The sequence below is a fragment of the Pristiophorus japonicus genome, chromosome 7, assembly GCF_044704955.1.
Source record: "Pristiophorus japonicus isolate sPriJap1 chromosome 7, sPriJap1.hap1, whole genome shotgun sequence".
In the NCBI taxonomy this organism is placed as follows: domain Eukaryota; kingdom Metazoa; phylum Chordata; class Chondrichthyes; family Pristiophoridae; genus Pristiophorus; species Pristiophorus japonicus.
In genome coordinates this window covers 242,054,871-242,079,427 of record NC_091983.1, presented here as the reverse complement: position 1 = coordinate 242,079,427, position 24,557 = coordinate 242,054,871, and the positions used below count along the sequence as shown (strand labels likewise).

At 44.7% G+C, this 24,557-nt stretch overlaps 1 protein-coding gene across 1 annotated transcript in view; it reads left to right on the top strand.

The window, feature by feature from the left end:
• Nucleotides 1-24,557, top strand: part of LOC139266712 (dynein axonemal heavy chain 8-like) — a 2,132,242-nt gene that overhangs the window by 1,778,589 nt on the left and 329,096 nt on the right. Inside the window, exons 66-67 of the mRNA XM_070884298.1 lie at nt 8,437-8,629; nt 18,398-18,520. Of these exons, the coding sequence (XP_070740399.1) occupies nt 8,437-8,629; nt 18,398-18,520 (316 nt within the window). The remainder of the gene's footprint in view (nt 1-8,436; nt 8,630-18,397; nt 18,521-24,557) is intronic.

Here is a 24,557-nt window from a genome sequence, read left to right as displayed (position 1 = left end):
TGGGATCAGTTTGCACTCAATTGCATCTGTAAGCCAAATAATCGAATCCACTAAAATCACAATTTATCTGCTTCTCTATGGCCCCGACATTAATCCGGAGACGGGAACGTTGCACGCAAAGGTATTGGTGGGTGACAAACCTGCTTCACCTCATGCCATGCAAAGCTAACTGATTTTAACAGTCAGCCATTATTGAGATAAAGCTTCTAGGTTCCTCAGTGGAATGGCACTCCCACCCACATGACACAATTTTCCATCCAGCATTTAAAGGCTCAGTCCATCTCTGTAAGGAATACTGACGGAAAAGACTGAAAACTGTAAGGAAAAGTTGCCGATTGTGAGGAAGTTTTCCAAGAGAGGGAAAGTGGCCCCCATTTTAAGCAATGCATCCCTGGAAGTAAAGCTGGGTGCAGTGAGGGCAAGGAGGAACGTGTAGTTACCAACAAGTGGGAAGAAGAAATCTGCTGCAACACCCAAAAAGGCCTGGATGGAGGTGGCTGACGAAGTTAGCTGTAGGGGTATGATGTCCAGGATTTGGATTCAGTGCAAAAAAGATTTCAATTCCCAACTAGATCAGGAAAGGTCAGGACACGTCCTTTATTCGACATCTCTTGCAATGCCTCCTTCCACCACCTGAAATGATGGTTGAAACAGATTCTAGAGGAACTTTCAAAAGGCAATTGGACATTTATTGAAGAGGACAAATTTGCAGGGTTATGGGGAAAAAGCTGAGGTATGGGACTAACTTGAACAATTCTTTCAAAGAGCCGGCACAGGAACGATGTGTCCGAATGGCCTCCTTCTGTGCTGTAATTCCTGGATTCTGGGGTGGTCCCATCGGAGTGGAAAACCGTAAATGTAACGCCCCTGTTTAAAAAAGAAGGCAGACAAAAAGCAGGAAACTATAGACTAGTTAGCCTAACCTCTGTCATTGGGAAAATGCTGGAGTCCATTATTAAGGAAGTAGTAGCAGGACATTTGGAAAAGCATAATGCATTCAAGCAGAGTCAACATGGTTTTATGAAAGGGAAATCATGTTTGACAAATTTGCTGGAGTTATTTGAGGATGTAATGAGTAGGGTGGATAAGGGGGAACCAGTGGATGTGGTCTATTTGAATTTCCAGAAGGCATTCTATAAGGTGGCACATAAAAGGTTACTGCACCAGATAAAAATTCACAGGGTTGGGGGTAATATAGTAGCATGGCTAGAGGATTAGCTAACTAACAAAAAAGAGAGTTGGGATGAATGGGTCATTTTCTGTTTGCCAAACAGTAACTATGGGGTGGCGCAGGGATCGGTGCTGGGGCCTCAACTATTTACAATTTATATTAATGACTTGGATGAAGAGACCGAGTGCAATGCAGCCAAGTTTGCTGATGTTACAAAGATGGGTGGGAAAGCAAATTGTGAGGAGGACACAAAAAATCTGTAAAGGGATATAGACAGGCTAAGTGAGTGGGCAAAAACTTGACGGGTGGAGTATAATGTGGGAAAATGTGAGGTTATCCACATTGGCAGAAAAAATAGAAAAGCAAATTATAATTTAAATGGAGAAAAATTACAAAGTGCTGCAGGAGAGAGGGACCTGGGGGTCCTTGTGCATGAAACACAAAAAGTTAATATGCAGGTATTGCAAGTAATTAGGAAGGCAAATGGAACATTGGTCTTTATTGCAACGGGGATAGAGTATAAAAGCAGAGAAGTCCTGCTACAACTGTACAGGGTATTGGTGAGGCCACATCTAGAGTACTGCATGCAGTTTCGGTCTCCGTATTTAAGGAAGGATATACTGGCATTGGAGACTGTTCAGAGAAGGTTCACAAGGCTGATTCCAGTGATGTGGCGGTTGACTTATGAAGATAGGTTGAGCAGGTTGGGCCTATAGTCATTTGAGTTCAAAAGAATGAGAGGTGATCTTTTTGAAACATATAAGATAATGCAGAGGCTCGACAAAGTGGATGCAGAGAGGATATTGCCACTCACAGGAGAAACTAAAACTTGGACATCAGCTTGGATGATGTGAAATCTGTATGGATGGAGCTGCGGAATACCAAAGGGCAGAAAATGCTCGTGGGAGTTGTGTACAGACCAGCAAACAGTTGTGGACAGCATCAAACAAGAAATTAGGGATGCATACAATAAAGGTACAGCAGTTACCTTTAATCGACATATAGATTGGGCTAACCAAACTGGTAGCAATACGATGGAGGAGGATTTCCTGGAGTGTATTGGGGATGGTTTTCTGGACCAATATGTCGAGGAACCAACTAGAGGGCAGGCCATCCTAGACTGGGTGATGTGAAATGAGAAAGGACTAATTACCAATCTTGTTGTGTGAGGCCCCTTGGGGAAGAGTGACCATAATATGGCAGAATTCCTTATTAAGATGGAGAGTGACACAGTTAGTTCAGAGACTAGGGTCCTGAACTTAAGGAAAGGTAACTTCGATTGTATGAGACAGGAATTGGCTAGAATAGACTGGCAAATGATACTTAGAGGGTTGACGGTGGATAGGCAATGGCAAACATTTAAAGATCACATGGATGAACTTCAACAATTGTACATCCCTGTCTGGAGTAAAAATAAAATGGGGAAGGTGGCTCAACCGTGGCTATCAAAGGAAATTAAGGATAGTGTTAAATCCAAGGAAGAGGCATATAAATTGGCCAGAAAAAGCAGCAAACCTGAGGACTGGGAGAAATTTAGAATTCAACAGAAGAGGACAAAGGGTTTAATTCGGAGGGGGGAAATATAATATGAGAGGAAGCTTGCCGGGAACATAAAAACTGACTGCAAAAGCTTTTATAGATATGTGAAGAGAAAAAGATGAGTGAAGACAAACGTAGGTCCCTTGCAGTCAAATTCAGGTGAATTTATAATGAGGAACAAAGAAATGGCAGACCAGTTGAATAAATACTTTGGTTCTGTCTTCACGAAAGTAGACACAAATAACCTTCCGGAGGTACTAGGGGACCGAGGATCTAGTGAGAAGGAGGAATTAAAGGATATCCTTATTAGGCGGGAAATTGTGTTTGGAAAATTGATGGGAATGAAGGCCGATAAATCCCTGGGGTCTGATAGTCTGCATCCCAGCATACTTAAGGAAGTGACCCGAGAAATAGTGGATGCATTGGTGATCATTTACCACAGTCTATCGACTCTGGATCAGTTCCTATGGACTGGAGGGTAGCTAATGTAACACCACTTTTTAATAAAGGAGGGAGAGAGAAAACGGGTAATTATATACTGGTTAGCCTGACATCAGTAGTGGGGAAAATGTTGGCATCAATTATTAAAGATGAAATAACAGCGCAATTGGAAAGCAGTGACAGGATTGGTCCAAGTCAACATGGATTTATGTAAGGGAAATCATGCTTGACAAATCTTCTGGAATTTTTTGAGGATGTATCTAGTAGAGGTTATCCATTTTGGGAGCAAAAACACGAAGACAGAATATTATCTGAATGGTGGCAGATTAGGAAAAGGGGAGGTGCAACGAGACCTGGGTGTCATGGTTCATCAATCATTGAAAGTTGGCATACAGTGCAGCTGGCGGTAAAGAAGGCAAATGGAATGTTGGCCTTCATAGCTAGGGGATTTGAGTATTAGAGCAGGGAGGTCTTACTTCAGTTGTACAGGGCCTTGATGAGTCCTCACCTGGAATATTGTGTTCAATTTTGGTCTCCTAATCTGAGGAAGGACATTCTTGCTATTGAGGGAGTGCAGCGAAGGTTCACCAGACTGATTCCAGGGATGGCCAGACTGACCTATGAGGAGAGACTGGATCAACTGGGCCTTTATATATTGGAGTTGAGAAGGATGAGAGGGGATCTCATAGAAACATACAAGATTCTGACGGGATGGGACAGGTTAGATGTGGGTAGATTGTTCCCGATGTAGAGGAAGTCCAGAACCAGGGGACACAATCTTAGGATAAGGGATAGGCCATTTAGGACTCAGATGAGGAGAAACCTCTTCACACACAGAGTTGTTATCCTGTGGAATTCCCTGCACAGAGAGTTGTTGATACCAGCTCATTGGATATATTCAAGACGGAGTTCGATATGGCCCTTACGGCTAAAGGAATCAAGGGGTATGGAGAGAAAGCAGGAAAGGGGTACTGAGGGAATGATCAATCATGACCTTATCGAATGGTGGTGCAGGCTCAAAGGGCCGAATGGCCTACTCCTGCACCTATTTTCTATGTTTCTAGAGTGGACAAGGGAAAACCAGTGGATGTGGTGTATTTGGACTTGCAAAAGGCTTTTGACTAGGTCCCACACAAGAGATTGGTGTGCAAAATCAAAGCACATGGTATTGGGGGTAATGTACTGACGTGGATAGAGAACTGGTTGGCAGACAGAAAGCAGAGAGTTAGGATAAACGGGTCCTTTTCAGAATGGCAGGTAGTGACTAGTGGGGTGGCACAGGGCTCAGTGCTGGGGCTCCAGCTATTTACAATATACATTAATGATTTAGATGAAGGAATTGAGTGTAATATCTCCACGTTTGCAAATGATACTAAACTAGGTGGTGGTGTGAGCTGTGAGGAGGACGCTAAGAAACATAGAAACATAGAAACATAGAAAATAGGTGCAGGAGCAGGCCATTCAGCCCTTCTAGCCTGCACCGCCATTCAATGAGTTCATGGCTGAACATGCAACTTCAGTACCCCCTTCCTGCTTTCTCGCCATACCCCTTGATCCCCCGAGTAGTAAGGACTTCATCTAACTCCCTTTTGAATATATTTAGTGAATTGGCCTCAACTACTTTCTGTGGTAGAGAATTCCACAGGTTCACCACTCTCTGGGTGAAGAAGTTTCTCCTCATCTCGGTCCTAAATGGCTTACCCCTTATCCTTAGACTGTGACCCCTGGTTCTGGACTTCCCCAACATTGGGAACATTCTTCCTGCATCCAACCTGTCCAAACCCGTCAGAATTCTAAACGTTTCTATGAGGTCCCCTCTCACTCTTCTGAACTCCAGTGAATACAAGCCCAGTTGATCCAGTCTTTCTTGATAGGTCAGTCCCACCATCCCTGGAATTAGTCTGGTGAATCTTCGCTGCACTCCCTCAATAGCAAGAATGTCCTTCCTCAAGTTAGGAGACCAAAACTGTACACAATACTCCAGGTGTGGCCTCACCAAGGCCCTGTACAACTGTAGCAACACCTCCCTGCCCCTGTACTCAAATCCCCTCGCTATGAAGGCCAACATGCCATTTGTTTTCTTAACCGCCTGCTGTACCTGCATGCCAACCTTCAGTGACTGATGTACCATGACACCCAGGTCTCGTTGCACCTTCCCTTTTCCTAATCTGTCACCATTCAGATAATAGTCTCTCTCTCTGTTTTTACCACCAAAGTGGATAACCTCACGTTTATCCACATTATACTTCATCTGCCACGCATTTGCCCACTCACCTAACCTATCCAAGTGACTCTGCAACCTCATAGCATCCTCCTCGCAGCTCACACTGCCACCCAACTTAGTGTCATCCGCAAATTTGGAGATACTACATTTAATCCCCTCGTCTAAATCATTAATGTACAATGTAAACAGCTGGGGCCCCAGCACAGAACCCTGCGGTACTCCACTAGTCACTGCCTGCCATTCTGAAAAGTACCCATTTACTCCTACTCTTTGCTTCCTGTCTGACAACCAGTTCTCAATCCACGTCAGCACACTACCCCCAATCCCATGTGCTCTAACTTTGCACATTAATCTCCTGTGTGGGACCTTGTCGAAAGCCTTCTGAAAGTCCAAATATACCACATCAACTGGTTCTCCTTTGTCCACTTTACTGGAAACATCCTCAAAAAATTCCAGAAGATTTGTCAAGCATGATTTCCCTTTCACAAATCCATGCTGACTTGGACCTATCATGTCACCATTTTCCAAATGCGCTGCTATGACATCCTTAATAATTGATTCCATCATTTTACCCACTACTGAGGTCAGGCTGACCGGTCTATAATTCCCTGCTTTCTCTCTCCCTCCTTTTTTAAAAAGTGGGGTTACATTGGCTACCCTCCACTCGATAGGAACTGATTCAGAGTCAATGGAATGTTGGAAAATGACTGTCAATGCATCCGCTATTTCCAAGGCCACCTCCTTAAGTACTCTGGGATGCAGTCCATCAGAGGCTGCAGGGTGACTTGGACAGGTTAGGTGAGTGGGCAAATGCATGGCAGATGCAGTATAATGTGGATATATGTGAGATTATCCACTTTGGGGGCAAAAACACGAAGGCAGAATATTATCTGAATGGCGGCAGATTAGGAAAAGGGGAGGTGCAATGAGACCTGGGTGTCATGGTACATCAGTCATTGAAAGTTGGCATGCAGGTACAGCAGGCGGTGAAGAAGGCAAATGGTATGTTGGCCTTCATGGCTAGGGGTTTTGAGTACTGGGGCAGGGAGGTGTTACTGCCATTGTACAGGGCCTTGGTGAGGCCTCACCTGGAATATTGTGTTCAGTTTTGGTCTCCTAATCTGAGGAAGGACATTCTTGCTATTGAGGGAGTGCAGCGAAGGTTCACCAGACTAATTCCTGGGATGGCTAGACTGTCATATGAGGAGAGACTGGATCGACTGGACCTTTATTCACTGGAGTTTAGAAGGATGAGAGGGGATTTCATAGAAACATATAAAATTCTGACAGGACTGGACAGGTTAGATGCAGGAAGACTGTTCCCGATGTTGGGGAAGTCCAGAATCAGGGAACACAGTCTAAGGATAAGGGGTAAGCCATTTAGGACTGAGATGAGGAAAAATTTCTTCACTCAGAGAGTTGTTAACCTGTGGAATTCCCTACCGCAGAGAGTTGTTGATGCCAGTTCGTTGGATATATTCAAGAGGGAGTTAGATGTGGCCCTTATGGCTAAAGGGATCAAGGGGTATGGAGAGAAAGCAGGAAAGGGGTACTGAGGTGAATGATCAGCCATGATCTTATTGAATGGTGGTGCAGGCTCGAAGGGCCGAATGGCCTACTCCTGCACCTATTTTCTATGTGTCTATGTTTCTAGGGGACATCGGGCCCAAATTTCCGTAACTCTTTTTCTGGCGCCCTCACTCGAACTGCACCGCTTTTGCCCGCCTCCAAGCGCGGCGAAAAAAGACCTCCATACTTTGGCTGCTCCCCAGCCTCTCCTCCGTCGTGGCGCAGCATGGCCCAATGGATTGGGGGCGGAGCCAGGTCCCGGCGCTGAAAGCAGAGTCTGCGTGCATGTGCAGTAGCTCCTTGCAGGCCGTTTCTGCAAACGCCGCTGCCGGTAGGGTAGGAGGGGCTGAAGCACGCTGTCCCTAGCTCTGGCCGAATGGGCGGCCCACTGCGTTCCCTCAGGTAGGAGTTCTATTTTTTATTTGTTATTTACTGATTGATTTTGGTGCTTTAGGGGCAGGGTTACTTCTATTTTTTTATTTTTTATTCATTGTTTGCTTTTTACTTTGGTCTTGGTGCTTTAGGGGCAGGGTTCCTTCTACTCTATTTGGTTATTGATTGCTTGTTACGTTTTGTGCTTTGTTTGGTGCTTGGTGGTGCTTTAAATATAATTATTTGCGCCAATTCCTTAACTGTATGAAAGGTCTTTCTGTGCTAACAAAAGTGGACACATATGCTGCCCTAATTTAGTTTAGTACAACTTTTTTGTGGCCTAATTGTCATAAATGGTGTAAGTAGCTGGGAACGTCCCCTTTTGAAAAAAAAACTGACCTAACATAAAACCAAACTAACTCACTTACAGTGGCACAAATTAAATGGCCATATTTGCAATTAAAAAGATACACCAGAAAAAATCAAGTTATACCAAAAAAAAACGGTGCAACTCATGGGGAAATTTGGGCCCCATCGTCTCAGAATAAGGGGCCACCCACTTAAAACGGAGATGAAGAGGAATTTCTTCTCTCAGAGGGTTGTAAATCTGTGAAATTCTCTGCCCCAGAGAGCTGTGGAGGCTGGGTCATTGAATATATTGAAGGCGGAGATAGACAGATTTTTGAGCGATAAGGGAATAAAGGGTTATGGGGAGCAGGGAGGGAAGTGGAGCTGAGTCCATGATCGGATCAGTCATCATCTTATTAAATGGCGGAGCAGGCTCGAGGGGCCAAATGGCCTAATCCTGCTCCTATTTCTTATGTTCTTATGTTCTAAGATTCTATAATTTGATGATTCCTGTTCTTTTGTTCATCAAATTTCCATTTAAGAAGGTCACACTCTGTTCTCAGCTCACTTCATTAGCAGCCCACTCTGCTGTGCTCTAGATTTAGTTAGATTTTTTAAATACTACTTGGTTTCCTTTATAATATCATATTTACACAAGTTATGTACCCATAAATGTGTAAGTACAGTTTCATAACTAATGCTGCAGACTGTTGATATCATCATGGTAGTAACATTTGTAATGATCAATATTGACTTTTATGTTACTTTTTAGGTTTATAAACGCAGAGGATATAAATTGGTTTTCAGATGCAATCACACGTGCAATTGAACAAAACATTGGAATGCAACAGGCAGAAAAGCTTCATAAAGAGCCATACTTTGTTGATTTCTTTCGTGAAATGCCAGAGCCAACTGGTGAAGAACCTGACGATTATATATTTGTTGTCCCAAAAGTCTATGAACTGGTACATCATAACGTTGTTAGCTTTAAAGTGATATTGTTAATTCTGCTATTAAGTGCTTTTCAGGATAAGTCCTGTTCCTTTTTGGTAAACTTCAACTCCACCCACCTGCCTTCCTACCAAATCTCTCAATCCATTCTTTTTCTCGAAATGTGTCCAATTTTCACTTGAATCTATTTGTACAAACTGGCATCAAATTTATGATGCAGAAATCTGTCAAAGCCATAGATGCAGCTTCTCTAGTGGCCCATGTAGCTGTAAACAACAGAAAGTCCCAATTCCCAATTTGTCCTGGCAACTGCTTCAGTCAGGGGGAACGATGAGAGCCTCAGCAAGTCCTGGACCATGAAAGAGAAAAACCACAGCTAAAATTCTGACTTCTGATTGCTGTCTAGTGAGGTAAAGCTGGAAAGTGAGCACTTGTGACAAAAGATTTGATCAGATACTCCCTTCATGGTCTAAAGACAAGGGGGTAAACATTAGCTATGGCTTTTTGGATACATGCACATGTGCCTAAACTGGAAGACCCGAGGCTCGCCCAAAATTGGGCCTCCAACCTTATTTCAATAATTTGGGTGAGCTGCAGGCGCCAACGTTCCAATTTCAGACAGCCTGCCTCGCCAGCAGTGGTCCTCAGCTAAGTCCTGGGGAGGGAGGAGTGGGGAAGTGGGGAAGAGAGCAATGAGAAGGCTTTGGCAGTGGCCCTTAGGAGTGCTGTGAAGCCGAAAGGAGTACTTCTATTTCTCCTGGAATCCATAGGAAATATGGACCATAAATCCCCTACCTTATTGCCACAAGTTAGCGCCGCAATTCTGATGAAAAATGGCGGCCAATACTCTAACGCCCTTCTCTGCCGCGGGACTTGGTGCCCACCATTTTGGTGACGGTCCTCGCGCTGCCGATCGCAGTCCTGGCCCTGGAGATGCAAATATTGAGAGCATGACATGTACAGTGACTTAATGTCACGCTCTGCAAACTTGCACCTTAGTGCTGAGTTTAACGCTGGGTTCGAAGCTCGCTCTGCAAAGCGAGCATGCAGCAGACTGACAGAAAACCTGTCAGCACTTAAAGGGACACACACATCTTTCAAGTAAGTTTGCATTTATGCTTTAGGACTGTATTTTTTTCATTTCATTCAAGTAATGGCTTGGTGCAATACATGTTAAAGTTTTTTAATTTTGCAGGGAGTGCTGCTGGACAATTGCAAAGTCTCAGATGGCAAGGTAATGCCTCTGAAAAGACAGAAACTGCTCGAATTACTCAGCAGGCCAGGCAGCCATGGAGACAGAAACAGAGTTCACGTCTCAAGTCAAGATGGTACCTGACTTTCTGAGCATTTCCAGCATTTTATGCTATTTCAGATTTACAGCATCCGCTTGCATAGGGAAGATGCAGACTTGGAAGAGGAAGACGCAGAAGAGGATGAAATAGAAGGAAATATGAAACCCGGACAATCCCTTTCTGGCTGGGATATTGGGGATGGAATCTGTCATGTATTTCACCATCTTGCAATGACTATAAGTATGTAACTGTAACTCATGCATACTGTACCTGTACCCTTGTAATGCACACCCTGACCACAGGGAGTGAGCTCCTCACCTGAGCTTCCAGGTATAAAAGGGGAGGTCCCACCCAGGATCGGCACTCTTTAGTCCTGGGAATAAAGTTAAGGTCACAGAGTGACCGTGTCCGAACCACGAGGATGGCCACCGGCAGCACAGAGGAACATTACTGTGTGGGTGAGGACTGGGACGACTTTGTGGAAAGACTCCAGCAGAGCTTTGTCACAAAGGACTGACTGGAAGAGGCAGCGGCAGACAAGCGGAGGGCGCATCTACTGACCAGCTGTGGTCCACTGACATATGCGCTAATGAAACACCTGCTCGCACCCCAAAAGCCAGCAGGCAAGTCCTTCGAAGAGCTCAGCCAACTGATCAGTGAGCATCTCAAGCCGGCAAGTAGCGTACACATGGCCCGGCACCGGTTCTACTCTCACCGGCGTCGGGAGGGTCAAAATATCTCGGACTTTGTGGCGGAACTGCGGCGTTTGGCCAATGCCTGCAGGGGGGAGATGTTAAGGAACTTTTTCATCAAGGGCATTAATCATGCCGGCATTTTCAGGAAGCTCATAAAGACTAAGGATTTGACTTTATACGGGGCGGCGTTGATAGAAACATAGAAACATAGAAAATAGGTGCAGGAGCAGGCCATTCAGCCCTTCTAGCCTGCACCGCCATTCAATGAGTTCATGGCTGAACATGCAACTTCAGTACCCCCTTCCTGCTTTCTCGCCATACCCCTTGATCCCCCGAGTAGTAAGGACTTCATCTAACTCCCTTTTGAATATATTTAGTGAATTGGCCTCAACTACTTTCTGTGGTAGAGAATTCCACAGGTTCACCACTCTCTGGGTGAAGAAGTTTCTCCTCATCTCGGTCCTAAATGGCTTACCCCTTATCCTTAGACTGTGACCCCTGGTTCTGGACTTCCCCAACATTGGGAACATTCTTCCTGCATCTAACCTGTCTAAACCCGTCAGAATTTTAAACGTTTCTATGAGGTCCCCTCTCATTCTTCTGAACTCCAGTGAATAAAAGCCCAGTTGATCCAGTCTTTCTTGATAGGTCAGTCCCACCATCCCGGGAATCAGTCTGGTGAATCTTCGCTGCACTCCCTCAATAGCAAGAATGTCCTTCCTCAAGTTAGGAGACCAAAACTGTACACAATACTCCAGGTGTGGCCTCACCAAGGCCCTGTACAACTGTAGCAACACCTCCCTGCCCCTGTACTCAAATTCCCTCGCTATGAAGGCCAACATGCCATTTGCTTTCTTAACCGCCTGCTGTACCTGCATGCCAACCTTCAATGACTGATGTACCATGACACCCAGGTCTCGTTGCACCTTCCCTTTTCCTAATCTGTCACCATTCAGATAATAGTCTGTCTCTCTGTTTTTACCACCAAAGTGGATAACCTCACATTTATCCACATTATACTTCATCTGCCATTCATTTGCCCACTCACCTAACCTATCCAAGTGACTCTGCAACCTCATAGCATCCTCCTCGCAGCTCACACTGCCACCCAACTTAGTGTCATCCGCAAATTTGGAGATACTACATTTAATCCCCTCGTCTAAATCATTAATGTACAATGTAAACAGCTGGGGCCTCAGCACAGAACCTTGCGGTACCCCACTAGTCACTGCCTGCCATTCTGAAAAGTACCCATTTACTCCTACTCTTTGCTTCCTGTCTGACAACCAGTTCTCAATCCACGTCAGCACACTACCCCCAATCCCATGTGCTTTAACTTTGCATATTAATCTCTTGTGTGGGACCTTGTCGAAAGCCTTCTGAAGGTCCAAATATACCACATCAACTGGTTCTCCTTTGTCCACTTTACTGGAAACATCCTCAAAAAATTCCAGAAGATTTGTCAAGCATAATTTCCCTTTCACAAATCCATGCTGACTTGGACCTATCATGTCACCATTTTCCAAATGCACTGCTATGACATCCTTAATAATTGATTCCATCATTTTACCCATTACTGAGGTCAGGCTGACCGGTCTATAATTCCCTGTTTTCTCTCTCCCTCCTTTTTTAAAAAGTGGGGTTACATTGGCTACCCTCCACTTGATAGGAACTGATCCAGAGTCAATGGAATGTTGGAAAATGACTGTCAATGCATCCGCTATTTCCAAGGCCACCTCCTTAAGTACTCTGGGATGCAGTCCATCAGGCCCTGGGGATTTATCGGCCTTCAATCCCATCAATTTCCCCAACACAATTTCCCGACTAATAAAGATTTCCCTCAGTTCCTCCTCCTTACTAGACCCTCTGACCCCTTTTATATCCGGAAAGTTGTTTGTGTCCTCCTTAGTGCATACCGAACCAAAGTACTTGTTCAATTGGTCTGCCATTTCTTTATTCCCCGTTATGACTTCCCCTGATTCTGACTGCAGGGGACCTACGTTTGTCTTTACTAACCTTTTTCTCTTTACATACCTATAGAAACTTTTGCAATCTGCCTTAATGTTCCCTGCAAGCTTCTTCTCGTACTCCATTTTCCCTGCCCTAATCAAACCCTTTGTCCTCCTCTGCTGAGTTCTAAATTTCTCCCAGTCCCCGGTTTCGCTGCTATTTCTGGCCAATTTGTATGCCACTTCCTTGGCTTTAATACTATCCCTGATTTCCCTAGATAGCCACGGTTGAGCCACCTTCCTTTTTTTATTTTTACGCCAGACAGGAATGTACAATTGTTGTAATTCATCCATGCGGTCTCTAAATGTCTGCCATTGCCCATCCACAGTCAACCCCTTAAGTATCATTCGCCAATCTATCCTAGCCAATTCACGCCTCATACCTTCAAAGTTACCCTTCTTTAAGTTCTGGATCATGGTCTCTGAATTAACTGTTTCATTCTCCATCCTAATGCAGAATTCCACCATATTATGGTCACTCTTCCCCAAGGGGCCTCGCACAATGAGATTGCTAATTAATCCTCTCTCATTACACAACACCCAGTCTAAGATGGCCTCCCCCCTAGTTGGTTCCTCGACATATTGGTCTAGAAAACTATCCCTTATGCACTCCAGGAAATCCTCCTCCACCGTATTGCTTCCAGTTTGGCTAGCCCAATCTATGTGCATATTAAAGTCACCCATTATAACTGCTGCACCTTTATTGCATGCACCCCTAATTTCCTGTTTGATGCCCTCCCCAACATCACTACTACTGTTTGGAGGTCTGTACACAACTCCCACTAACGTTTTTTGCCCTTTGGTGTTCTGCAGCTCTACCCATATAGATTCCACATCATCCAAGCTAATGTCTTTCCTAACTATTGCATTAATCTCCTCTTTAACCAGCAATGCTACCCCACCTCCTTTTCCTTTTATTCTATCCTTCCTGAATGTTGAATACCCCTGGATGTTGAGTTCCCAGCCCTGATCATCCTGGAGCCACGTCTCCGATATCCCAATCACATCATATTTGTTAACATCTATTTGCACAGTTAATTCATCCACCTTATTGCGGATACTCCTTGCATTAAGACACAAAGCCTTCAGGCTTGTTTTTTTAACACCCTTTGTCCTTTTAGAATTTTTCTGTACAGTGGCCCTTTTTGTTCTTTGCCTTGGGTTTCTCTGCCCTCCACTTTTCCTCATCTCCTTTCTGTCTTTTGCTTTTGCCTCCTTTTTGTCTCCCTCTGTCTCCCTGCATTGGTTCCCATCCCCCTGCCATATTAGTTTAACTCCTCCCCAACAGCACTAGCAAACACTCCCCCTTGGACATTGGTTCCGGTCCTGCCCAGGTGCAGACCGTCCGCGTTGTACTGGTCCCACCTCCCCCAGACCTTTATGGCAGGGGAAGAAGAGACCAAGCTAATCTACGCATACAGCCTTGGTTTTAAAATTGCGTTGAACCAGGGAATCAATGTTATAAAAATGACACAGAACCCCACAGGCAGGCAAGAGCAATTCAACACCGTCCAGGCAGACAGGCAAGGGCAATTCGACACCACCCAAGCAGCAACGTGGCAACAGGGACAATGGAAAGTGGATCGACAATTCACGCCATCACGAGGAACAATACATCCTGTGATGGGATAATTAACACCTGCCATCAGAGTGCTCAGAAACAGCCAAAAGGGCCATCAGAGAGGAATGCCTGGGAATAGTCCTTTTGTTAACAGCAATCTCAGCTCATGTTGGAGATGTGGGAGCAGACACACTGCAAAAATCTGCAGGTTCCAACTTTACACCTGTCGGATTTGTAATGTCAAGGACACCTGGCCAGGATGTGCAAAAAGGCAGTAGCGAGGCTAGTCTGCGAGACAGACGAACCAGACGAGGGGTCTGAAATGCAGGATGAGGCCTGGGGAACAACCATGGATGCTGAAGTTCAGAGAGTTCATGTGGCCGACGTCCACAGCTCATACACCAAAACGCCACCCATGATGATGAAAGTCTTACTGAATGGCATCCCGGTGCACATGGAGCTGGATACCGAAGCTAGCCAGTCCCTCATGAGCGCCCAACAATTTGAGAGACTATGGCCACACAGAGCTAGCAGGCCCAAATTGGAACGCATTGAGACGCAGCTATGTACGTACACCAAAGAGATCATCCCAGTGCTGGGCAGTGCAAACTTGGTGGTAACGCATAATGGATTACAGAACCGGCTGCCACTCTGGATTGTTCCGGGAAATGGCCCCGCGCTCCTTGGGAGGAGTTGGCTAGCTGAGATGAATTGGAAATGGGGGGATGTGCACGCCATTTCATCCGTGGAGCGAAGTTCATGCTCACAGGTATTGCAAAATTTCGAGTCACTCTTTCAACCCGGTGTCGGAACGTTCAAGGGCACCAAAGTAGTGATACACATCACTCCGGACGCCAGACCAGTGCACCACAAAGCCAGAGCGGTGCACATCTGGTGACGAGGATGGGATACGAACCCATGCGTGCACAGCACAATGGATTATTTGTTTACAATAGGTGCCCGTTCGACAGCGGCTATCTTTCAGCGAAACTTTAACCAATAAGGAAAAAAAGGGAATTAAGGGTTACTGGGAGAGGGCGGGTAAGTGGAGCTGCGTCCACGGCCAGATCAGCCTTGATCTTATTGAATGGCGGAGCAGGCTCGAGGGGCTAGATGGCCTACTCCTGTTCCTAATTCTTATGTTCTTATGAAACATGGAAAGCTTGCTCAAGTCCATCCCTGGAACGATCGTGTTCCAAGACGACATCCTTATTATGGGTTGAGACACTGAGGAACACCTCCGCAACCTGGAGGAGGTGCTCTGCCGATTGGAACGGGTTGGCCTGCGGCTGAAAAAGGCCAAGTGCGTGTTTTTGGCCCCAGAGGTCGAGTTCCTGGGCAGGGGGGTTGCTGCAGACGGGATCCGGCCCACTGAATCAAAAACTGAGGCGATTCGCCGGGCGCCCAGGCCCGGCATCATGTCGGAGTTGCGATCATTCCTGGGACCACAACCCCAATTCCCCTTTCAACATTTGTCCCACACCTTACTGTCCCTCTGTTACTGATCATCATAGTGTCCTCAGCCAAAATGTGATAGAAAATCCACCACAAAGCAAACTTTCCAATCCAACCTTACACATCTGTCCATCCAACATAATACCAAGAAATCAACTCAACACCCTTATAGATAAATTCATAGAAATTTACAGCATGGAAGAAGGCCATTTCGATCCATCGTGTCGACCAAGAGCTTAATTTCACTTTCCAGCTCTTGGTCTGTAGCCCTGTAGGTTATGGCACTTTAAGTGCACATCCAAGTATTTTTTAAATGTGGTGAAGTTTTCTGTCTCTACCACCCTTTCAGGCAATGAGTTCCAGACCCCCATCATCCTCTGGGTAAAGAAATTTCCCCTCATATCTCCTCCCAATTGCTTTAAATTTATGCTCCCTGGTTGTTGAACCCTCTGCTAAGGAAAACAGATCCTTCCTATCCACTTGATCCAGGCCCCTCATAATCTTATACACCTCAATCAGGTCTTCCCTCAGCCTCCTCTGTTCCAAAGAAAACAGACCCAGCATCTCCAATCTTTCCTCAAAGCAAAAATTCACCAGTCCAGGCAACATTCTTGTAAATCTCCTCTGCAGCCTTTCCAGTGCAATCACATCTTTCCTATAATGTGGTGACCAGAACTGCACACAGTACTCCAGCTGCGGCCGAACCAGTGTTTTATACAGTTCAAGCATAACCTCCTTGCTCTTGTATCCCATGCCTCGACTAATAAAGGCAAGTATTCCATATGCCTTCTTAATCACCTATCTACCTGGTCTGCTACCTTCAGGGATCTGTGGACCTGCACTCCAAGGTCCTTTTGTTCCTCTATAATTCTCAGTGTCGTACCATTTAATGTGTATTCCCTTGCCTTGTTAGACTTCCCCAAATGCATTACCTCACACTTCTCTGGATTGAATTCCATTTGCCACTGTTCTGCCCACCTGACCAGAACATTGAAATCTTCCTGCAGTCCGCAGCTTTCTTCTTCATTCTCAACCACACAACCTATTTTAGCGTCATCTGCAAACTGCTTAATCATACCACCAACACTCAAGTCCAAGTCATTGATATTAACCACAAAAAGCAAGGGACCCAGCACTGAGCCCTGTGGAACCCCACTGGATGTAGCCATCCAGTCACAAAAACACCTAACCATTACCTGAAGAGGCTTCCTGCCTCTGAGCCAATTTTGCCCTGGATCCCATGGGCTTTTACTTTTGTGACCAGTCTGTCATGTGATACCTTATAAAAAGCTTTGCTAAAATTCATATACACTACATTATATGCACTACCCTCATCAACCCTCCTGGTTACCTCCTCGAAAAATTCAATCAACTTATAATCACTCTAATAAAGAACAATACACTACATATTCAAAGGGGGTTACAGTAAAATTATACCTCTCACCTCCCACTACCTAATTCTAGCTAGGTTGGACTCCAGGGCAGTCAGGGACTATGCTTACCAATCCTTTTGACAGTTTTTGTTCGAGTTTGGTCGATCGCGGTGGTTTTTCCGTTGATACCACGTTGACTGTGGTCGGTTGCTGCCGCAATGGCAATGTTCTTCCTTCCTTCAGGACTTCAGGACTTCAAGGCTGGAGAAGTTAGTTTACAACTGTCGTGTTGGTTTCTCTCCTTGTTTTGATGACACAGTGTAGTGTGGTACTAGTCTGTCAGTCAAAGTGTCATCTGAGGTAGTAGCAGCCTTGTAGCTGCCTAGCAACCTGGTGTAGTATGGCATACCCTCTGTTGAAACAGGGGGCCTGTTATACGATATCAGTGTTCTAATCTTGGCGCCAAATCTGTTCAAAATCCTTTGTATAATTTTTGGTGGGCTTGGTTCTTCTTTGTAATATTTTGGTGGGCTTGTTAAAAGTTGATATGTTTTGGGTGAGTTGATGTTCGAAAACTGTTTCCTGATGGAAATATTAGTTTGGTAATTGCAATGTCCTTTTGTGCTTCGTCTTTCACATACAGGCTGGATTGGGCCTCTTTGTGATGTATATGCTGAAATGGTTGTCCAGACCCATGTTGATGGGTAGCTACCTCTGGGTGATTTTGTGATGTTAATGTTTCTTATTTTCGAATACTCATCCCTCCAGACAGGTTAACTTAGTCCTCACACCCAGGTAGCTTCACTTAATTAGACTGTCTCCTGCTAGTTCCTTAGGTCCGCCCACAGCCTTGAGTCTGTCTTTTAAAATCCAAAATTCTATTAAAGTTCGTAGTTTTTTCCATAAGCACTTTAGAGTTCCAAACTTTCCGGTAGGCAAATTAAATTTTCTTTTGAATGAGCCCAAACACAGGGGGGGTTTCTTGTGAATTTTTCACCTGCTTCACCATCATCTTTGGTGGTCGTTAACAGAGGCCCGTGGTGGCACTGGCAGGTTTTTAATGATGTTGAATTTCTAGACCAATATATCTTTTTAAAAAATATACTTTTTGTTGCTGGTCGCTGCTTAGTCCACAGTGACTGCTGAAGAATCCTGATCAGAGCAGGTCTGGAGCCTAAAACCTGGGTAACCATCTCGTGGAAAATAAGTAAATTGAATTTTCTCACTCTATGTCCTGAATTGTAAATGTATTTTCGAAAGGCAAATGCTGTGATATGGTAATTGTAGGTTGCTATAGAAAGATGAGCAATATTGGCCGAATGGAATTCTTGATTTGTCATTATCTTTATGATGTTAACTTTGTGATATTCTAATGGCTGTAATTGAATGTGTTCCAGGTCCCAAGCTTTGAATTCCTGACTGAAAAACTGCAGTTTTATCAGGCGCAGCACAATGAAGGTGTCCGATCAGGTTATCTCGATCTAGTCTTCTTCAAGGATGCAATGACAAACCTGGTCAAAGTGAGATTTTAAAATTCTAATTAATCATATATATATATATATATATCTATATGCTTAAAAAAAATCACATCTAAGCTTTTCATGGAGGAAAATCAGGGCAGGATAGATGTAAAATGAAGGTCCATAAATATTTACATTTACATTCCCAATCTCATTTAGATATCGTCAGCCTTTTTCCTATCCAACATTTTGGATTTTGAGGTTTTTCTTTTGCATTTTTAAGGACTTTGATTTAGCACAAGATAATATAATTTGCAGATTTTATCCAGAGCTTTCTCTCATAAGTGGTTTCATATTGTAACCTGCAGAAAGATCATTTTGGCATAAACCCAATTACTTTTAATTTGTATTCACCGCAAAAAGTCAAGTTCCAGTTCATAGTTTTCTAGCTTTTATTAGTACTAACTTGTTACAATAGATATTATTTTGAAAGTATTTCTCATGGCTGTGTATTTGCTTCTAGTCATGTGTTCCAAAAATGTTTAGTTAGAATGAATGAATGCTCTGTTACTCAGTTAACATCAAGTTCACTCTGATAGATATCACCCAGCATGTGTTGCTCTCAATGATGCCTATTATTAAATGAGCCTAATTGTTGATTTATAACTGCATTGATTGGCACTGATCAATTCATTAGCCGGTTGCAACCTTTTCAACCTTCACCATTAGGGACGGAGGTCTACTAATTAAAACTGCCCAACAGTGTTAAGTACTTCACCATTCTATCACCATTTAGGCCTGAGATGAGGAGAAATATCTTCACTCGGAGGGTTGTGAATCTTCGGAATTCTCTACCACAGTGCGCTGTGGATGCTCAGTCGTTGAGTATACTCAAGACTGAGATCGCTAGATTCTTGGGCACAAAGGGAATCAAGAGATATGGGGATCAGGCGGGTAAGTGGAGTTGATGTCGAATTTCAGCCATGATCTTTGAATGGCAGCGCAGGCTTGAGGGGCTGTGTGGCCTCCTTCTGTTTCTATTTCTTATATTCTTATGTAAGCCCCTGTGCCAAAGCATTACATCTGCATACAACTCTACGTAAAGATGTGTATCATAACCTCAGTCTCTTAGAAACAATCTTAAATTGTTGACTCCTCTGACTTTCCAACCAGAAGAAATTGTTTTTCCTTATTCAGTCCATCAAAACTCTTCATAATCTAAAAGAAAACCTCCACTAAATCTCTTAGCCTTCTCTGCTTTTGTGGAAGTAGTCCCAGTACCTCAAGTCTCTCCTCATACCTATAGATTCCTATCCAAGGCATCTTGGTGAATCTATGCTGTATGTTCTCTATGGCTTCTATAATGGGGAGCGTACAGTACTCTCTCTGTGGCATAACCAATATTTTGTACAAATGTATCATTATTTCCTTACTTTCATAATCCAACACCCTATTTATGAAACTCAAATGCTGTTGGCCATTTTTTGTGGCTTTATAGCCCCGCACTCACACTTTCAGTGAATTATGTATTTGAACCTTCGATAACTCTGCTCAACCAAACTCTTCACCATCTTGCCATTCCTTGCTTTTTCACCACAAATGTATTACCTCACATTTATCCATAATTTTAAATTACATCAGCCACTTGTCTGTCCATTTTGCTAACCTGTTTATAACTTCCTTAAGGTCAATCCTGTTGTTGCCAAAACTCCTATATTTGTGTCATTAGCAGATTTTGAGATTACATTCAATATAGCCAAATCCAAATTAGCTATATATACTAAGAGCAAAAGTGGACCTAGCGCTGACCCATGACATACACCACTTCTCACCCCATTCCAAGCTACACCAATTTACCCTATTTTTTTTCTTCTGCTACATTCATCTTCTGCCATTTACCTGAATGTTTCTAACAAGCCTCTTGTGAGTCACTTTATCAACAGACATATAGAAACATAGAAAATAGGTGCAGGAGTAGGCCATTCGGCCCTTCTAGCCTGCACCACCATTCAATGAGTTCATGGCTGAACATTCAACTTCAGTACCCCATTCCTGCTTTCTCGCCATACCCCTTGATCCCCCTAGTAGTAAGGACCTCATCTAACTCCTTTTTGAATATATTTAGTGAATTGGCCTCAACAACTTTCTGTGGTAGAGAATTCCACAGTTTCACCACTCTCTGGGTGAAGAAGTTCCTCCGCATCTCGGTCCTAAATGGCTTACCCCTTATCCTTAGACTGTGACCTCTGGTTCTGGACTTCCCCAACATTGGGAACATTCTTCCTGCATCTAACCTGTCTAACCCCGTCAGAATTTTAAATGTTTCTATGAGGTCCCCTCTCATTCTTCTGAACTCCAGTGAATACAAGCCCAGTTGATCCAGTCTTTCTTGATAGGTCAGTCCCGCCATCCCGGGAATCAGTCTGGTGAACCTTCGCTGCACTCCCTCAATAGCAAGAATGTCCTTCCTCAGGTTAGGAGACCAAAACTGTACACAATACTCCAGGTGTGGCCTCACCAATGCCCTGTACAACTGTAGCAACACCTCCCTGCCCCTGTACTCAAATCCCCTTGCTATGAAGGCCAACATGCCATTTGCTTTCTTAACCGCCTGCTGCACCTGCATGCCAACCTTCAATGACTGATGTACCATGACACCCAGGTCTCTTTGCACCTCCCCTTTTCCTAATCTGTCACCATTCAGATAATAGTCTGTCTCTCTGTTTTTACCACCAAAGTGGATAACCTCACATTTATCCACATTATACTTCATCTGCCATGCATTTGCCCACTCACCTAACCTATCCAAGTCGCTCTGCAGCCTCACAGCATCCTCCTCGCAGCTCACACTGCCACCCAACTTAGTGTCATCCGCAAATTTGGAGATACTACATTTAATCCCCTCATCTAAATCATTAATGTACAGTGTAAACAGCTGGGGCCTCAGCACAGAACCTTGCGGTACCCCACTAGTCACTGCCTGCCATTCTGAAAAGTACCCGTTTACTCCTACTCTTTGCTTCCTGTCTGACAACCAGTTCTCAATCCATGCCAGTACACTACCCCCAATCCCATGTGCTCTAACTTTGCACATCAATCTCTTGTGTGGGACCTTGTCGAACGCCTTCTGAAAGTTCAAATATACCACATCAAACTGGTTCTCCCTTATCCACTTTACTGGAAACATCCTCAAAAAATTCCAGAAGATTTGTCAAGCATGATTTCCCTTTCACAAATCCATAAATTATATCTACTGTTTCCCTTTATCTACAATATAGATTACTTATTCAAAAAAACTATTATATCTATTATCCACTAATTTATATCATATGCTCTTTTCAATTGTGGTGTCCTAAAGTTAGAAAATTAGTTTTTTCAGGCACTGTTAACTTTACTGCCTGCCAGGTGGGAAATGGAAGCATTTTTTTTAATGAAGCCTTGCCATTAAATTCGGCAGGACCTCCATGTCCCTGACCGGACAGGGATTTCCCTGTGCTACCGCACTCCCATCTCCCTATTAATATTGGTGTTCAGCTTCCTGTAAGACCAAGGAAGTGGGAACTCCCAGCTCTACCTCTTTGCCAGTTGTCCTGTTTGGGGCAGGCAGAGGCTCCACCTCCAAACATGGCAACAGGAAACTCCTGTGTTAATCTGGGACCCAGTGAATCCGTGTCCTGCCAGAGCTTGCAGCCATTCCGACGGACTCCTGCTTAAATTACAATGGAAATCTGTCAGAATAGCCAAGCAATTTCAGTTCCATTGTTTATTTCAATTCTTCAAAATCAGTTTTCATCTCTCTAACAAGTCTAACCAACAGCTACCACATTTCACCATTGCTGTCTCCACCTTTCAACTATAAGACTTCTTGGCCTTTCTCATTGGATTTCAACTGGAACTCCAAGGGGGAAAAATTTGTTGCCATCACGAGAGTTACCGATATGCCAAGTACCATAAAAATGTTATTACCGAGATATCTTCATTGCTGTCCTCCCTCAGCCTCTCCACTCAGCGCCTTCTCATTCTTGGTGATTTCAACCTCCATCTGAATTCATCATGCTCTCTCTCCTCTGAGTTCACTAGCCTCCTATTCCATTCTGGAATGCAAAGATAAACTCTGGTTACTATTCTCTACTACTAACCGTCTCCTTAAACCCCTTTCCCCTGTCTCCACCACCCTCACCTCTGACAACATCATCATCATAGGTGGTCCCTCAAAACGAGGATGACCTGCTTCCTCGCCAAAAAAGGATGAGTTCACAGGTATTTCAATGAAGGATCTGAACTACATCCTGAAGGGTGGAAGATGCCTGTGCGTGGATTTTTTTTAACGTGTGGTGGCTGTTGCACACCAGCCACCACACAGGCTTGACAGAGCTAGGTCTTGGTCGAGTGGAAAGGATTACCCAAGACGACTGGAGACCAGCTCTGCTGCACGGATCTAGTGCGCACACATATCGCAGTGTGGGTTGGCCCATGCTGCCCCGGGCCCTCGCTTCTTCTGGGCCCCAAACTCACGCCTCCCCTGGGCCCCGATCACATCCCTCTACAGTCTCTCGCCGCTCCTTCGTCCCAACCTCGCCGCTCCTGCTGTATCTGCCCATGCTCCAATCACCGACTTGGACCTTGAAGATGTCACTCTTTGCTGCTGTTGCCCTCCTGCACCAGCACGGGCTGCTCCCTGGAGTGGTATGCCTCTCCAACAACAAGTGTGACGAGCTCATGGACTTCTTTGTCTCTAAGATTGAGACCATCCATTTCGCTGCCTCTCACACTTCCCTTCCTTCCCCAAGCCACCGGGCCAAACGTCTTCTCAGGTTCCCCCTTTTCCTAGCCCTAAACGCACATCTTTCTCCAGTTTCTCTCCAATCTCCATCCTTGACCTCTCCACACTTATCTTGTCCATGAGACCCACCTCCTGCTCCCTCGACCCTATTCCCACAAAACTGCTGACCCCCCAACTTCCTTTAATGGCTCCCATGCTAGTTGACATTGTTAACTGTTCTCTCTCCTCTGGTACTGTCCCCCTCTCCCTCAAATTTACCATCATCACCCCCTCCTCAAAAAAACAACTCTTGACCCCTCCGTCCTTGCAAACTACCACCCAATCTCCAACCTCTCTTTCCTCTCCAAAGTCCTTGAACATGTTGTCGCCTCCCAAATCTGTGCCCATTTTTCCCGCAACTCCACGTTTCAATCCCTCCAATTAGGTTTCCACGCCTGCCACAGTACCCAAACAGCTCTCACCAAAGTCACAAATGACATCCTTTGTGACTGTGACAAAGGCAAACCAACCCTCCTCATCCTTCTTGACTTGTCTGTAGCCTTTGACACGATTGACCACACCATCCTCCTCAAACACCTCTCCACCAGGTGGGACTGCACTCGCCTGGTTCTATTCTTATCTACCTAATTGTAGCAAGAGAATCACCTACAATGGCTCCTCTTCCCACTCCCACATCGTTAACTCTGCTGTCTCACAAGGATCCATGGCCCCTTCCTATTTTGCATCTACATCCTGCCCTTTGGAGACATCATCCGAAAGCAGAACGTCAGTTTCCATGTGTACGCTGGTTATACCCAGTTCTACCTCACCACCACTTCTCTCGACTCCTCCACGGTCTCTAAATTGTCAGACTGCTTGTCCGACATCCAGTTCCGGATGAGCAGAAATTTTCTCCAATTAATCTTGTTTTCGATCCCCACTACAAACTCCTTTCCCTAGCTACTGACTCCATCCCTTTCCTTAACATCTGTCTGAGGCTGAATCATACTGTTCGCAACCTTGGTGTCATATTTGACCCTGAAATCAGCTTCCAACCACATATCCACGGCATAACTAAGACCACCTATTTCCATCTTCATAACATCGCCCATTCCCACCCTTGCTTCAGTCCATCCACTGCTAAAACCTTCATCCATAACTTTGTTACCTCTGGACCTGATTATTCCAACGCACTCCTGGCTGGCCTCTCACGTTCTACCTTACGTAAACTTGGTGATCCAAAACTCGGATGCCCGTGTCCTAACCCGTACCAAGTCCCGTTCACCCATCACCCCTGTGCTCGCTGACCGACATTGGCTCCCAGTTAAGCAATGT